Raw genomic sequence first — 18,717 nt, 5'->3', positions numbered from 1 at the left:
ACATCGCATAGTGTAAAAATATACAGAAAAATGCAAACAAAAAAATAATAATAAATAAAAATTGAAAGGAACCAACAAATTATCAACATTGTAGAGGTCACCAGGTTTATAAACTTGGTTTCTTTGTAAAATAATAAAATTTTCTGGAAGTAATAAGAATATCAAAAACTTTTATTTACTTTATCAAAGCAAGTATTGTTTAGTTAATACAATTCACCATACTATATGTCTCTAAGAGAAATATACAAGAAATTTGCATTACCAAAGCAATTTTGAAATATGAATACACAATTGATGCTAGAAGAATGGTTTGTAAAAAGAATTCAAAAAAAAAAAAATACAGATGAGTGTTTATATGGGACACTTTTTCATATGTCATACGGAATCAAATGCTGATGGAATTTGGGATTTCCTCCGGCAGAAGATATTCATACACTCTCTCCAACTTCTTATTTCTTTCATGGATCCTTGAACTAATATTTTTCAAATCTTTTCTGAATCTGTAAAAAATAAAAAAACATTTTCTTTACTTAACAAATTCAGACACATGAAGTAGATAACGTTAATTTCTATACACTTCAACACAATGATTTTTAGCCTAACTTTATTCTGACTTAGACCATATACATGTACATGTGTTTCTGTATATGTGTATTTTTTCTTGAATGAGAAGCCCGTGGACCTTGGTATTCGCCTAAGTATCATAAATTCCTCTGGCTTTGACCAACTCAGTCCCAACTGGGACTGGGACTCTGTACAACTGTCACAAGAATTTTACAATTTGGTGAGGACTTTGAGATTTAATATCAAGTTACTTGAAACTTTTCTACTAGATGCTTTTATGTAAAATTGTCTTCTGGATGTTGAGAAGTAAAGAGGATAGATTCGGAAATTAATATAACGCATTTAAGATAAATGAACATCTTAGATTATCCCTCACTTGAACACAAATTTTAGAGATTGATATAGAGCTCAGAGCTTACTGCATCATATATAGTTGGCTTCCTAAATGTTCAGGACTAAATAAGATTTCCAAAGGAACACTGTATAATAAATAGTCAATGTATGTGGAAAGGAAAGTATGTGTAAAGGAAAGCTCTATACAGAGAAAAAGTCAACATAACTGATATTAGCTATTCCTAAAAAATTTTGACGGTCATTTAATTTCCACTATTGACCGACAAAGAGAGTTTCCCCATAATATAATTGATTTTGTTTCTGATTTATCATTAGTAAATTAATTTATTCTGACGAAATGATACCGTCTTCAAAAAAAAAAAAAAATAAAAATAAAAGATAACAAAATCATGGAAATTTGAAGATTCGCTAGCAGAACAGTCAACAAGCAGATAATACATCAGATACAAATGAGTTGTTTTATGTAATGAATGAAATCAAAATTCTATTTTATTGATTTGATTTGTTTTTCACACAACAAAACAACTATTGACTATGTTTTCGGGCAACACTAATTGTGGTACCCCCTTAGAACGAATATATTGTCCTCCGCTCCGTGTCGGGTAATATTTCATCCCTTGGGGGTAAATAATCAATGATGCCTTCAACTCCAGTCAATATTTGTGTAGTATAGCATATGTATAACACCTTGGCAACAGCTGGGGTTAAACAAACGGGCTTTTGTCTGAAAAAAAAAACAGCGAGAGAACAACAAGAGACCATAGGGAACCTTTGACATTGTTTGATAAAGTGCCTGAATACAATACATTGACTTTGCTTGCATATGGAAAGATCCATTTACAAAATGTATAAATAAATAAACTTTTGAATTCTTCACAAGAACCAACTGTCTAAGACAGTAATGCCCACATTTAAGTGTTTCTTCTGAACGCAATCTAGCTCTCTTGTACCTGGGTAGCGAAGAACTCACAATTTACATAAAATATGTATACATGTATCTAAATGAGCATAAAATGCACAGGTGAGCACATGTCCATGGTCCTCTTATGATGTTTACATCACCCAACTTATTTGATACTCAAGAACATACTCTGAATACGATCAATGTTTTAACTGAAAGGGTTACTGAAAGATAAATTGACGCTACAGGATGTTCGCCGCTTTGTTTTGTTTGTAGATTTTATTTGGATCGATCACTGTTCATAATCTTCACCTTTTTATGCTAGTATTTCAAATAATTAATTCATTACCGGTCTGAAATGAAAGAATGTAAAGAAGTAAATTCTGATTTCTGAAAAAGAGTTTCAGAAAAATGTTTTTCTGTAAAGAGAAAAAAAAAGAAAGAAAATCGCCATAAATTAGAACTTGAAAACATCATTTTTTTTACCCCCCCCCCCCCCCCGCCACTAGGCCCCCAGGGTGAAAATGAACATTGAAACTTATTGCACATCTGCAGGACACTTCTTGCAAAAGATAAAATGGCTTCTGTATTAAATGTATGAGCAGTTCTTGAAACCGGGTTTCTGTAAAAAAAAAAAAAAAAAAAAAAAGTCTGGATTTTTTTCCACCTCCAATTGCCCCCCTCCTCCCCCCCCCCCCCCGATCAAAGTGAAAATTCCGAATACAGAACCCCCACCCTCTATCAATCTTGCTAAAGATGAATTAGCTACAGTGTAAAAGAGGAGTTCTTGGAACCAGGTTTTTGTGAAACAAAATACTTTTTTGACACCCATTTAGCCCCCAGGGTGCAAAATGAAAATTTCGAAACCTTTTTGCACATCTGCAGGACACCCCCTATCATCTTACAAGAGATGAAATTACTATTGCATAATATGTAAGAGATGTTAGGGGAAAAGGGTTTGTAAAATGAAAAACGTCGTTTTCGACCCCTACTTGGCCCCCGGTGTGAAAATGAAAATTCGGAAACCTTATTGCACATCTACAGGACACCAACAATTACCCTCCAAAAGATGATTTGTCTACTGGGTAAAATGTATAAGGAGTTCTGGGTACTAGGTTTCTGTAAAAAATATCGTTTTTCGACACCCATTTAACCCCCAGTGTGAAAATGAAAATTAAAATCTTAACGCACATCTAGAGGACACCACCAATTATCTTGCAGAAAATGATTTGACTACAGCGTAGAATGAAATGAGTTCTGGGAAACTGGTTTTTGTAGCAAAGAAACATAGTTTTTCAGCTCCCATTTTACCCCCCCCCCTTCCTGCACTTCTCCAGGACACTCCCTATCATCAGACACGTAGCAACAGAGGGGCCAGGGAGGCCTCCTCCCCCCCCCCCCGCACTTTTTCCAAAGACTTTTTTTACTATTTGAAATGTTAATTGAAAGGCCAGTTGGGCCCCCCACACTTTTTGTTGTAGAATAGTCAAATAAGGGTTTTGTAGTAGTGTATGAATAAAATTTGGTACTGAAAGAAGTTGGAACCTACCCCCCCTCCCCTTTATAATAGGTTTCTGTAAAAAAATCGTTTTTCAACCCCCATTTAACCCCAAGTATGAAAATGAAAATTCCAAAATCTTAATGCACATCTACAGGACACCACCAATTATCTTGCAGAAGATGATTTGACTACAGCGTAGAATGAAATGAGTTCTAGGAACCAGGATTTGTAGCAAAGAAACATAGTTTTTCAAGTCCCATTTCATCCCCCCCTTCTTAGGATGAAATAAAACTCTGAAACCTTAGTGCACATCTGCAGGACACTCCCTATCATCAGGCACGTAGCAACAGGGTCTGCCCCCCCCCCCCACTTTTTGTTGTAGAATAGTCAAATAAGGGTTTTGTAGTAGTGTATGAATAAAATTTGGTACGGAAAGAAGTTGGAACCTCCCCCCCCCTCCCCCCCCCCCTATAAAATAGGATTTTCGAGTTCGGACAATTTTCAGTTTTCCATTTTTTTGGGGGGTTGACAAGTTTTGTTTTCAGGTAAGGGAGGCTGCCCCCCCCCCCTTTCAAAAATGATGCTAGGTCCCTGATCATATTCTAAAAGATGAATTCTAAGAGGAATTTCAGGATGAAGAAAGTGTAACAGACGGAAGGACAGATCAGAATGACAACAATATACCCGAACTTTCTTTAGAAAGCGCGAGTATAATAAACCAGATTTCTTACTCCTCTACAATCGTTACTGCGGCTGGGTCATATATATAGTCCACTTCAAAGTCACCGAGAGCGTTGGTACTCCTTGCACTCAAAATTTTCGTAATAATCATGGTGTCCAAAGTAGTGGACCTGTCAATCAGGGCTTTCACAACTTCCTCTTCCTGCAATGGCTTCTGAAATTGTTAATATATAAATTTTGTCAGTGAAAAAAAGTAGAACAAAGCACTCTAACAAAGCAGTCTTCAAGGGGGTGGGGATGAGCACCGCCTTCAAATTTTCCTGGTTTGTGAACCCTTGTTAATAAGCTGAATTTAAAGCCTGGGATTGGGTGCTAGAAATTGATTTACATTTAGTTACTAGTGGTCGTGTATACCTCTTATATCGTACCAACCGTCAATTGTAATGCTTATCGCCTATGCAAGCGTGATAAACAACCAGTGCAGATCTTTTTTGTAAGTAGGAATATATGCTATATGTAAAAATCAGTCTGTGAAATAATCTAATATTTGAAAAGAAAAAGCATGCTTGGGTATTTAGTATTTTTAAAGAGGTTAATTTTATTTAATATTCTTATTGTTTTTTAATATAATTATGATATATAAGTCAGGAACCGCCAACCCCTTTTTCACTTTCGTTTTGCAATTTTCGAGTTGCTTCCCTTTGGGTCGCCAGTTTACAACTAATTTACCTTCTTTACAAACATTTGCAATTAACTAAGACATACATAAAAATATTTTTATTGTCTAATTTATTCGTACATATTTAAAAAAAAAATATTTTTAACTAGGAATCGCACACCAACAAAAATCATTATATGATTTATTAATAAAATATTTATGCTTTTTAATGTTCAACATATCATAAAAACAATTAAAAAATTAAAAATACTTTTTGCACACGTTTAACGATTTTATTATTAAAATAATACTAACAATCATACTTTTTGTGATAAAAGAAATTACTTTCATTTATATGTTTTATAGCAGATTGAATGGCTAAAAGCTCTACATAGTTAAAAATATATTGAATAAAAAATAATGTAAGAAAGAACCGTAAAATAATGTGATAAAACTATTATTTCATTAAACAATATTATGAAAATTCAACCGGCATCGGGATGACATAATCTTTCACCATTTATTACCTTTTTCAACCTTTTCAAGGAAAAACACAAATAAATCAACCTTAATATTAATTCTTTAGATACAATATGATATATCGAGTTAATATCAACTCCAGTCCATTTTTGTGTTACCTTATTCTGACAGGATTCTAACATTTAGTACTTAAATCACGTGGTTTTTATAAAAATGCGGGGGCGCATCAGTTTCGGTGAATTTGTTTACATTAATAATTCGTCTGCTTCAAAATGCCTCGATATTACTTGTTGCCGAAAGGTTGTTCGTTGGATTAATTATATTTATTTGAATTCGCCAAACATAACTAGAGTTTTCTAAGGTTCTCTGGGTTCTTTGTTACGTAGGATCGCTAAATTAGTTCTTACTATAAATGATGATAAAAGCTAATATCTTGAGAAATGACTTACAGATTGCCATATTTTCACTATTCATTATCACACAAATTAACTACTTCAAAAAAAAATCATGTAATACTTCTCTAATACAAGATATATCAATTAAAAATAATGTTTATTTTGTATAATGTTTATTTGTGTTTACAATGTTTTTCAAATAAGTACCTTATCCTTAGGGGGTATTCCATTGATTTTGGTAGGATAGTTCGGGGGAAATCCATATGCATCGTACTGAGGAAAATTGACAGCGGCATGTACTACACTACTGGTGTAAATAACGGAAGTGAAGACAAGAATCAACTGCTCTGCTGAATCGAACTTCCCGTCTTTGAAAGGAACACCCTTATATAAAGAAAATAATGTGGATTATTATGATTAAAAAGAAACAAGAACAAGATGGATGCCAAAGAGCTTAAGGGTCACCTCAATGAGCTATTTATTATCATAGATGAATAATCAAAATGAATTTCACAAATCTAATAAAAACACAGTAGCTCATGATTACTATGTACTTGGATTGCCTGAACAGAAAAAACGTTTTGAAAAGATAACTGCATTTTCACTATATTGCAACAGTCCAGTGATTTGACAGATTGGTTTTATACAGTTATTGAACCTGATTATTGTTGACATTTATAAGAAAGTTGACATAAACTTTTGGTCAATCTCATATTTTAAAAATACTTTTTTGAATAAAATAATCTGATAGAAAACATTAGCTTCACTGTTTACCAAAATTCCGCAACCTCCTTTGCACTTCGGCATTGATAATTCACGTCCAAAGTTTTGAATTTCAGCATCGTCCTTTATTTTATCACTCGTGTCTGTTGTAATAAAGAACAATTATATAAGTAATTAATTCACTGATTAATTACTTAATTAATGTATATGATTTAAAAGTTTAGTTTTTTATGCATAACAAAGAGTGATGTCATATTTTACGATCCTTCATTTTAAAATTTATTGACTAGAAACGTATTTCGTTTGAGTCTCCAAACTAATGGAGGAATTAATACGCACCGTAATAGAGATAGACGTATTTGGTGACGTAATTGCGAATTGCTTCAAACAATTCAAGACTATCGTCACGCTGGTAAAATGTAGGCAGAACTTTTCCATCCTTGCAATATAACTGTCAAAGCAGATTTGAAATTGTATGGGTATGGGTGAAAGAATAAATAGCTTTAAATATAATAAATTGTTTTCTAGACGTTTTAGCGCTATCATAACTCCATTTCCTTTTATTACTATAGTAGTACTAATTGGAGATTTAAAAAAAAATTATAAGATCTTGATGCTGATAAAGTGTATTTTCAACCCCAAAAATTCTTATCTGGCATAATACACATTTCAAAAGGAAGGCTTTTTTCTTTCATAGATTTCTTTCTCAAAATGTAATATTTTATTCAACGTTCATTCTACCAATATCCAGTAATCTCTTACTTATTTTAAACTTGATATTTAAAGGTATATACAACATGTAATTAATTGATTTATTTCATCTTAATGGAATGAATATCTTTATTTAACCAAATTGCACCAAAAATCACAAAGTATAGTCCTCTTTCTTCAGAGTTTACGGATAGATGAATTAATAGTAATACCGTTATCACTGATTTTGTTATGAATATTAATATTCATAACATACGAATGAATTCTGCAGAAATGGAGATTGTAACGTAGATACAGGTATTTTCTTTATACCTGCAATTACTAAAGTTACTCTCCTTTTTAAATATGTTTGCAGTCACATTATTCTACAAAAAGTGGCAATTTTCTCTAACTCACAAAAAAAAATAATACAATAAATTTTAAATTTCCTTGTAATGCCATTGAAAATAATGAAAAACCGAGACCCCGTGTCAAGACAGGTGTTGGCACGATAAATATCCCTCATCGCTCAATGGCCCTGAGTGCCGAGTAAAGGTCAAAATTTGAAGCCCTTCAACGGTATATAGTGACGTCTCTATATGAATGAAAAATTCTCGAATGGGACGTAAAACAACATACAATCAATCAATCAATTTTTCTTCAAATTTTCATTTTTTTTTTATTTCTGGAGAAGTTAATGCTAATCACAAGTATATTTATACTGAACGGCTCTCAAGAAGTTGTACATCCGAGTGCATTTCTAAACTATGAAAATGCACTCGGATGTGGACGATAGCTGATTTTTTTTTTTTACAAAATAAGGCGCATACTTGTATTCTGCTGCAATTTGACCTAACAATGTACAAAAGTAAGCTCTAATAAGCTCATATAAAATCAGCAGAAATACTCTTTATAAGTAAGAAAGAAAATATGATGTAACAAACCCCTCTTTGTTTTAAAAATTCTGGATAAGTTCCTTCTACATCCATTCTCCAAGTGCTTGTCCTGAAAGAAGTACATGTACATATATCAAAGGTAACATCTTAAATGAACGAACGAATATAACTAGAAGTACCTGACGATTACCTTAATTAATGCTTTTTGAAATATTATACTGTGGACGTACAAATTTGAGCACAATCTTCCATTTTAACTATAAGCACAATTATAAAATAGCAAAACGCAATCTTACAAATGATATATTTTAGTTTAAAAATAGATCAGCGTGTACATGTACATTGTTAGACAAGCAGCAGCATAAATGGCGCTTAAATGTTATAATCGCTAAAATAAGAGTTCTTAAAGTATTCAACTTCAGCTTAAGAGAGCCTTTAATGTCGTCTCGCATGCAGTTTGTTTACTAGATGTCCAGAAGAAAATGTGATTTTCAATTTTAAATAATTTTTATGAAATGAAACTGTACAACCTTGGACCTTGGACCAGAAATGTTTAATATTTACTGTGATATCACTTATTTCCGTGATAGGGATATTTTCGTTGTTTTCATTATTTACTGTGATATCACTTAATCCGTGATGGGGTTATTTTCGTTGTTTTCAATATTTACTGTGATATCACTTATTTCCGTGATGGGGTATTTTCGTTGTTTTCAATATTTACTGTGATATCACTTATTTCCGTGATGGGGTTATTTTCGTTGTTTTCATGGTATGAAGAGACACATAAATCCATGTCCTCCATAACATGTAAAAAGTCTCAAACTACTGTATTCCACTCTACATTCACTCTACTACCGACATCCATACCCCCAAAGAACCAATATCTTCCTCAACCCACGAGGAAAGTAATTTTACAATATATAAACTGGTAGCTGTTATTATATCCTTGTCTGATAATCAGAAGAAACGATTTTCAAATATATAGTTTAAAGACCAACTCTGTCCCTTCTTAGATCATTGCACTGGACGCATGAGTCATGAAGTTTTCAATAAGGTAGACAATTAAATGTTCTACCGTTCAAGCAAATTGGCTCATGGAAAATTGTTTACGAGAAAAGATTATTTTCATAGCTACAATGAATTCCCAATATATTACTAAACAAACCCTACCCTGTGGATTGAACTCTGGATCAAAGGGCCATGAATTCAGCAATTATTGTAGAGGACTGATGTCTCATGTCAAAAAACATGAAAATGCTTTTCCTCCTTAATGTCAAATTATAAAGATGGCAGATCTTTTGTTGGTTTTAGTTCCACGAAGCAACGGTACATATTGTCGTCGGCGACAATGTGTAGTTACTTAGCTGCAGAACTGTAGCTCTCTGCTTGAGAAAATTCGGACAGATAAAGCAGTCCGAAGTTTTTCAAGCAGAGAGCTACAGTTCTGCAGCTAGCTAGTAGCTACCCTCACTGCACATATTGTCGCCCATCGGGACATATTGTCACCGGATACAATATAAACCGAGATACGCCTTTTTTCCTCCTGTAGAATGGACGACAAAATGTACAATCACACATAGGTAAGATTGTCGTCAGCGACAATATGTACTGTGAACATTTGCATATTTTGAGAGAGAGAGAGAGAGAGAGATTCCTGACCTTTTGAACGAATTATATTCATCATGTTATTTGCACCATTTTCTTCTTCACATTATTACTAATACACATGCTTGTTAAATATAATTTAGAATGTATAATTTTCGATAACATCATCATCATTAATATCATCATTCATATTACTGTAACTCTAACATTGGGATGACAATATGTACATGTTTAACTTGCAGCCTACGACAATATGTACCGATGGACGAAAATATATGCAATGAGGGTAGGTAAATATCGTCGCCGGCGGCAATATGGACAGGAGGACAAAACGTACTGTCACAATCGCGCTGCATTAATAATAAGCTACGAGACACGTGATTTACACACCATTTGCATTCACAAAACTATAAAAAAAAAATTATTTAAGCAGACCTAACTGGGGCGACAGTATGTACAGTGGCGACAATATGTGGAGTGAGGATAGGTGCATACAATATGTACACAAAGACAATATTTACCCTCACATGTAGTGAACGCAGACGCTCGGGAGTATGTGGTAATAGTTCATCTGAATGTCTCACGTCACATGAAAATTCACCGTGAAAAAGAACAATGACTGGATACTTACTGATCTCTTTCTCGAGAAAAGTGATAGTACTGGAAATAACCGATGAAAACATGAAAACAAGAATCCTTAATAAACTCACCCTTTTGCACTGAGCTCCACAACACCCTTGCTTCCAACCACCATTGTTTTATCAATCCATCCTCCAGGAGATACAAGGAAGCCAAGAGCACGGCTGATAATATTCAAAAAGAAAATTAATAGAATGTTTCATGGACACTTTATTTAGTTATATATGGAGGAATCAAATTGATTGAGACGTTATACCTTTGAAAAGGGCACGATATAAAACATGTGGAAAGATTCTGAGGAAGTTAGCCAGTTTGCAAACCTTTACAGTATAGACTTATTTATGAGGGTTGACCGGTAAAATCGCGGACAACGTGTTTATTATTCACAATAATAAGGATATTTATTATACTTGAATGCGTATACGGTATGGTCCTGAGGCGCACGATTAAAAAATCAGCGTTGTATCAATGAAGACGCGAGTGCTATTTCGAAATTAAAGAATTATAGTTGTGGAAAATATTATAATTTTTTAAAGTCACTATCTATTATGTCGTCATATTGAAAATGTCAGGGCAATGACTTAATTTTCGGCAGTTTCCCAAGTATTTATATGGGAAAGTGGTAAAAACAACACACGAAAAATGGCGACGTTTGATGACGATAAGACGCACTGGAGAGCAGTTCAGTTCTACATGCGTCTAGTAATGACGTTTTCAAAGACTTTAAATAATAACACAAGATAAAAAAAAATAATGTAAATAACCAGATGTTTAGTACACAAGTGGAATGGACGTTTATAAGGCAGAAGATTTTTCATCCAGTCACAGGGTAAAACAAAACTTCCGACGAACAACCACTGGCAATAGCGAAAGACGTTATCACTGCAAACCGCCGAAAAATAACTGCCTATATATTTGAATATAGTGAAACTACTGTCCATAAATTTCTAATAAAAATCTCCAGAAGGCCTCGTGTGTGCTAGATAGGTCCCTCGCCTGTCTATAGAGGAATAAAGAGGAACTCGAATGTATGCATCAATTAAATTCCAGAATTCATGTGGGCTTATCCAACTCATTTAAGTAAAGATGAAACATGGCATTGCTTTAGACACTTTGATGTTATCATTCGTGTATCGTAAGATACCACAGATAATATAAAATCCCATATTTTGTTTATTTGAGAATATATCTGTTTACAACTTGGTATGTATATTCACTTGAAAATGTACTAAAGCGTAGTGAAAATTTTAGAACGCGTATTGATTATTTTTCACTTTTGACAATTTTTCTACGATTTTACCGGACAACCCTCGTAACTTTTAATTTTGTTGCATTGTTTCCAGAGAATTTTCTCGTGTTTTACTGACCATGGATCGTGTGTTTATGGCAATCTTTCAGTATATGTATAATCTATACAAAAAATATTTCTATCAAACAGGATAAAATATACGTACTCATTGATTGCAATAATGTAGAGAAGATGTGGAGCCAACAGTTTAAACATGGGATGGGAAGGCGACAGACATCTGTTGGCTGCTATGCACACGCCTTCCATAACTAGATGTGTGTAGCCTGAATATAATTGATTACAAATGATTTTACTGATATTTGACATTGACTAAATAAGCACTAACGCATATTCTAGATAGATCTCTCTCTTTTTTTTTTATTTCAAATGAAAATTAAATATACTCGACTGTTCTTATAACACCCGAACATCAATCAATATCAAATTTTTTTTACTCTGTTATATCAATTATAATGAGGTCAGAATTTCATGGGAATACGGTCTTCTATTCTTGAAAAACAAACTCACATTAGCAATTAAAATTATCGCGGCTTTTCTTTTTCGGGGATGGGGTATGTGGGGCGCAGAGGTACTTAAGACATGCTTGACAACAATGAATCATGAATATCTACCATTTTTCACTTTTCATTAATATAAGCAGAGATACAAAGACAGTATTATACTGAATGTATTTACGGTGAATAAAAGGCTTTAACTTCAAAGAATTCACACTATTCTACCTAGATGGGTTATTGCTTGGTGATAATTTGAGTCACCAACGTTGTACCACATTTTGGCCATCAACCATGTATAAGGTGGATCAGTGGGAAGAAACACCTGAAATTTAGTTTATACATATTACAAAGGACGGTCTTTCAGTATAGATTCCAGTATCATTTTTCCATAAAATTAATTTTCCTCTTGAAATTTAATTAAGCAGTTGTTGACTTATAAAGAAAAGTTCTCACAGGATTGTCTGGTCCCTTCTGTTGAAAAAGCTGTATCGCTACCGGCATTAACTGCTCTTTACTGTTAACAAAGAAGAGGGCGATGGGAATTGGACACTGCAAATTTCAGAGTGAAAACATTTTAATACATACAAGCATTCATCTTTTAAGCCGTTCCTAAATCCCATTTGATGGATGCATCAAAAGAAATGGTTTTTAGACAGTGACTCTCATAATGAATATCGCCTGTTTACCTATTTTCGCGACATTCCTATTTTGGGGCCATTGGCGATTTGTCACAGTACTGAATTTAGGGTATATGTCGGTCATTTGATCAAATTCCATAGGAAGAATTTTATGGTATTGATTTGATGAAGTATCAGTCCTGTATTTATATATACACATTAAAATGGTAAATGATACCTTATTACTTATATTTACACATGTTATAAATATCTGCGGAGTTAAACTTTAAAAACACGTAATTTTCAAAAGTCAGCAGTATAAGTTGAATATTTTATGACGTCATTGAAAAATTGCATTTGGCATTTTTGATCTCTCAAATGATACCGCGGTCATCTGACAAAATCCATCCATCTAATAAAAGATAAACATTATTTAAAAGAGTTATACAAGGGAAACACGTATAAATACATATGCCTGTGTACTTTACACATACAATGCATGCAGAGACAATGATCTGTTAAGTAAATCTAAGCTGAATTTTGAATATAATTATGTTTTAAATATTAATGTAACTACATGTGTAGTTTTGCAGTATATAACGATAATCATTTTCTTGGATTTGGACATGTACATGCAAAACCTTCCAAAGTTGATTCTGTTCTAAAGATAAACAAGATACTTGATACTCTGAAGAAAAGTGCAAATCTACCGGATTGTGCATGTATTTTGTTTTTTTGGTTGAAAATTATAAATGTTTGCCAAGTCTACGAGTAGTTCACACTGGTGCAATATTTTAACTTACAATATAGCCCTCGACAAGAGAAATTCCATCCAATATTTCCAGATCAATGATGAACAAACGTTTGTCAATGATGGCTTGGGATAAAGTCAGGCCCTCTAAGAGAGGTTTGATCATTTCCTCCGTCACCCCAAATCTGAATATAAATGAATTTCAGATAATAAGTATCACCATAGTATTTCTTAACAGTAATCATGAAACAGGATAGTGTTGTTTTTTTCTACACCTACAATCTCTACTAAACAGAAAAACGTTGTTTTAATTATATCTTTAGATAAGCAGTTTAATTAAAACAACCCCATACTTGTCTGGTATATGTGTACAGAGCCGAATCAGATTAGGGTTGACACTGTTTATTCGTTGCCATCCAAAACTTACGTCACTCTTCCAATCCTGCATCCCCTGATTGATTTAAAGAAAATTGGAAAAGTTAGTCATGATAAATTAAACTCTACATGTAGTCAATTAAAATAATACTTAAACATAGAAATAAATGATTTCAATGAGGCAACCATTTCTATCAATGTGTCTTTTTTTTTTTTTTTTTTTTTTTTTTTTTTTTTTTAATACATTTTTTAAAATAATATTCCGTAGATAGACAAAGTGATTGCTATGGCCATAGAAAACCGAAAAATCATGTGTTTAACTCATACTAAAAACTTCGAGACATTTTACATGAAATCTTCCGAAAATAATTAAAATTTCATACTGAACACTTTCAGTCGCCCGCATGGCGCAGTGATTAGAGCGTTCGCTCTAGAGTCGCGGCGTAAGGAGTTGATCCTTACGTTGCAGGTTCGAATCCCTCTGTGGGACGTGGAGACCGGTCCTTCGGATGAGACCGTATAAACCGAGGTCCCGTGTCACAGTAAGTGCTGGCACGAAAACGATCCCTCATGCTCAATGGCCGTAAGTGCCGAGTATAGGACAAAATTTGCAGCTCTCCACCGGCAAATGGTGGCGTCTCCATATGAGTGAAAAATTCTCGAGAGGGACGTTAAACAACATACAAAAAACTTAACACTTTCAATAATGACAGCGCACAGATCACAAGAATAAGAAGAAACATTTGCCTATTTTTTCTATGGATAGTCAAAACATAATACTTAATATCACAATCCATATTTTTCACAATTAAAACCCTCTGAGTATTTATCTACAGGTTTTACCGTTTGGAGGCAATAAAAAAAATTGCATATGCTTTAGTCCAAAGCAATGCTTATGATACCACAACTGCTATGTTACCTTTGGCTCACCAAATGTTTCTGAGTAGACACCTGTCAAGTCATCTAAAGCTTTCCATGATCCATCACCAAAAATCATCTCAGACGTTTTACCCGCCTTTAGAGTGTATTTCCTTTTTAGCAGATCAAACTGTGATAATGAAAACATGGTTAGCATAATTTTGTAATTTTTGCTGATGGAACTTTTTTCTTTTTTTATTATTTTTGAATTACCGTTTAAATAAATTAAAAAGGCGTTTGGAAAGCAATTTTGAAAGTGAACTGTGCTTACAATTACCCTGACAAATGTATGTGGGGGAAAACCATGTGTAGGAAACTGTGTTCATGCACAAATTCATACCGAAATAAGAATTTTCAGATCTTCTGTTGATTTGCAATATGAATAAATAAATCTAGAGATCAATCCATACTGCCGGGTTGTTTAGTTACACGTTCTTGTCATGGTTTTATGTAATAGTATACAGTGTATATAATATACACTCATGTCAAATTATCCTGTTCACTGTGAAAGTAAACACATGACATCACCCATCCAAAGGATCTTTGTTTACGTGAGCATTTACTATCCTGAACGGAATAACTCATATATGAAAGCTTTGAAAATCATTTCCCGATTAGTCAAGTAATATCTCTTTGATCCAATTAAAATGAGAGAGAGAGAGAGAGAGAGAGAGAGAGAGAGAGAGTGAGAGTGAAATTGCATGTGTATTAGTAATGACTGCCTTGTAAATTCAGCACTTGATTACCAGGAAGCGAGAAAATAACAGGGGTGACATGCTAACCACAGGAGCGCTGTGCTCGAATACACTAGTACACTAGTGGTTGCATCCTTTTCATAAAAAGTTAAATCACTTCGCGATCTTAATACAATGAAGTGATTTTTTTTTCGACCTTGCTCCTTAAGTTTTCTAAGAAAGTTTATTACAAAACAAGAGGTTAAATGGCCATAACGGTCATCTGAGTATAATACAACAATTTAGAGAATCCATAGAGTATAAATAAAACTGATATATATGAGGCTCTGTTGCCCAAAAGCAAGTAAAAAAGGATGATCAGGATCAATGAAATAAATAGTCTAGTATTCAGTAACAACTCAAAAATTAAGTTCTAATCTGTCCCTCATTTATCACTAATCACCATGCAGATATTAACAACTTATTAGTGCTTCTGTACTATTTTTAACCCCATATCAATACCTCTCACATTGGCCTTTCTTGGTCTCTGAAGAATAATTAACACAATACTAGTAAGTTAGTTTTGTCTCATTGTATTTTACATATTCAACACAGCCCTACCCTTACAACAAAACCCATGATCCAGGGATATGAAATTAACAGATTTGGAAGAGGTACCTGCATCATCATCATAACTATACACTTAGTTGAAGATTTTCAAAGAATTAAGACATTTTCACTATATTATCAATAGATCCCCCCTAGAAACACCAGAACCCCTGATCCTGAGACCACAGGTTTTAAAATTTTGCAAGAAGCACCCTAAAGCTTGCTCATCATAGCTATGTACTTTTTTTATCTGCTCAATACTAAGGTGCAGACAGAATTATTTGATAGAATTAAAGCATTTTCACTATATATCAATAGAACCCCACCCTTACTAAAGAATATCTGACCCAGTGACATGAAACAATTGAGGAAGAAGTTCTCTTGCTCATCATGACTATACACTTAGATTCTTTGCTTTATAACCTGGACCAGGAAAGAATATTTTCTCAGAAATTATACTTTTTTCCACCATATAATCATTAGAGCCCCTCTTTGACCAGAACCTTCGATTCTGGGGCCATACATTTCACAGTTTTGGAAGAGGCATCCTTGCTTATCATAACCATGCACTTAGTTTGTTTAAATAATACCTAGGAGCAGAGAAGATTTTCACTATATAATCAATACAGCTCCATCCAAACACCAGAACCCCTAATCCAGGGGCCATGAATTTCACAATTTTGGAAGAGGCACTCTTGTTTATCATAACTTTGTACTTAGTTAGTCCGTTTAATGCCTAGGAGCAGAGAAGAAGATTTTTAAAGAATTAATGCATTTTCACTATATAATATAGAACCCCGCTCTAACACCAGAACCCCTGACCCAGGGGCCATTAATTTCAAAATTTTGAAAGAGGCACCCTTGCTCATCATAACTATATACTTAGTCTGATTTATACCCAGAAGCAGAGAAGATTTTCAAAGAAATAATGTACTTTCACTATATGATCTATATAGCTCCGCCATAGTTCACCTGAGTGAATAAGGTGACCTAAAAAAAATTGAGTATCTGATTCAAATGGTGCTTCTCAACATTCTACGTAATTCATGTACTGAATCGACATCAGTTCCATGGTATAGTAGTGTAGCTACCATTCTAGAGAAACAAACGAGTGGCTATTTAGGGCTCGTTTACCCACTTCTCACAAGTGTCTTTGTGCTTCGATCCCCCTTTTGGAACAAATAATTTCCATGTCATACAATGTTGTTTCAAGATTGAAAATTATATTTTGTATTCCGTGGAATTCTTGTATCACTTTTTGTATTGTCATTATTTTTACAGTAAAGTTATACACAATTTTTAATTAGTTTATTTTTCAAATTATATCGCACAACGTAAAGCAACGTAAAGTTGAATCACTAAAGCGACTTGATGATACAAATATACACATTTCTCGTGAATTCAGATGAATAAACCTCACCGCTCAATGGCCCTGAGTGCCGAGTAAAAGTCTAAATTTGAAGCCCTTCACCGGTATATGGTGACGTCTCTATATGGGTGAAAAATTCTCGAACGGGACGTAAAACAAAATCAATCAATCAATCTCATGAATTCAGTAGAAATACACGTGTATAAAAAATGATGAAATTAATGTATAATTGTTTGATCATCTATAGAGATTGTAAAGAAATCAGAAATAAGATATATGTGTCACCTACCTTGTAAGAAGAAGAGAACACTTCATCCTCGGGGACATTTTTTACCTATTATTATAAAAAACAATAAAGAATATTTTACATTATAAATTTACGTAAACTTATTCTTTTATGATGAAAGGTTTCCATTTTTTACCTGTACGGGTAACCCTGGGGTTTTCTCCTCATACTCATAGAGCTTCCTTTTCTCCTCCAGCTCAGCACTGCGTTGTTGTGGTCGAGGATCAAACTGTGGCAGAGAGACATCATGTCGTCCAAAATAGAGATCAACATCAGGGCGAATCCACCGAAGTATTGGAAAAATACTAGTCTTTCCGCTCTTTTGATTGGTTACTTCAACCTTTTCGACAAACCAATCGCTGAACAAACCTGCTTTGTCTCTTCGCAACTTGATTTCAGTTACTTCAGGAATATCTTTTTTGTCTTGAATGGTGAAAACATCTGTGTTGCCACGTTCAAAATCATTTTTAAACCAATTATCAAGAATGGCAGGTTCTGTCTGCTTTCCTGAGCTACCAAGTAGGACGATTTCTGTGTTAGCGTCTGTCCCCGCGCCCAGTTTATCCCCAGTCTTCACTCTAACTTCATACGTGGTCATTGTAGGTTGTTATTTGAATTCTGTAAAAAAACATTAACCGCCAAGTTAAATAATACATGAAGAAAGTGGGGAAATTTCTTCCTTCATCTCTTTTTATTAAACCTTGTACATTTGTCACCGCCCTTCCCAAATTTGCATCCGGAGCAAAGCTAACACATTTCCTGCATGGTTACCTTCAGCGTCAGGCAAAAAAGATCTTACTTAACATTGTTATTGTATGCATTTACACTACCTGCTTGTATATGACTAATTATGGCCATGCTGTTCTTGAGAAGATTTTTTTTAGAAAAGTTATTCCCCAAAAAATCACTGCAAAAATTTGATTCCCTGTGACACTAGTTGCCCCTCTCAAACCCAACGTCCATGATCTGAAAAATGTAGAAATATCAGAAAGATTTATGACCCCGCCTTTTGATTAGCTCCCCCATGTATTTGTGCTTTAATTTCTATTTTAACAATTCTTCATTTAAGGCAGGTATATTAAGTAGTTTATTGTATTAACATAAAAAATAATATCAAATAATTTCAATACAATGTATCCTTATAGCGTCAAAGATATAATAAAAAAGATATTTGCAATCTCGTTCTCGCATAAAAAAAACTGCGAACGATAGTATTGTTTTCCCG

General features: G+C 33.9%; 1 protein-coding gene across 1 annotated transcript; it reads right to left on the bottom strand.

Moving 5' to 3' along the window:
• Nucleotides 1–153: 153 nt before the first annotated feature.
• On the bottom strand, nt 154–18,110 carry LOC133182315 (polyunsaturated fatty acid 5-lipoxygenase-like). Its single transcript, XM_061317108.1, has 15 exons — nt 17,629–18,110; nt 17,496–17,540; nt 14,556–14,684; nt 13,615–13,712; nt 13,314–13,446; nt 12,347–12,442; nt 12,119–12,215; nt 11,545–11,662; nt 10,162–10,254; nt 7,892–7,952; nt 6,597–6,708; nt 6,309–6,400; nt 5,742–5,918; nt 4,052–4,215; nt 154–500 (listed from the first exon to the last, which is right to left on the bottom strand). The coding sequence occupies exons 1-15, from the start codon at nt 18,088–18,090 to the stop codon at nt 386–388; spliced, it is 1,992 nt and encodes a 663-aa protein (XP_061173092.1). The 5' UTR covers nt 18,091–18,110; the 3' UTR covers nt 154–385.
• Between the last annotated feature and the right edge of the window lie 607 nt (nt 18,111–18,717).

This window comes from Saccostrea echinata, unplaced genomic scaffold (genome assembly GCF_033153115.1).
Source record: "Saccostrea echinata isolate AGI-Se365-2 ecotype Australia unplaced genomic scaffold, CSIRO_AGI_Sech_v1 ptg000009l, whole genome shotgun sequence".
Taxonomy (NCBI): domain Eukaryota; kingdom Metazoa; phylum Mollusca; class Bivalvia; order Ostreida; family Ostreidae; genus Saccostrea; species Saccostrea echinata.
Note: the sequence above shows the minus strand (reverse complement) of the source record. Positions and strands in the feature narration are given on the sequence as shown.

Bases quoted from the DNA above. Each gene is read 5' to 3' on its own strand.
- LOC133182315 (XM_061317108.1), bottom strand. From the start codon at position 18,090: ATGACCACGTATGAAGTTAGAGTGAAGACTGGGGATAAACTGGGCGCG. The intron at 17,541-17,628 runs GTAAAAAATGGA...TTATAATAATAG, and splicing joins CCCCAGGGTTACCCGTACAG to GTAAAAAATGTCCCCGAGGA. The intron at 6,401-6,596 runs GTGCGTATTAAT...TTATTACAACAG, and splicing joins ATACGTCTATCTCTATTACG to ACACGAGTGATAAAATAAAG.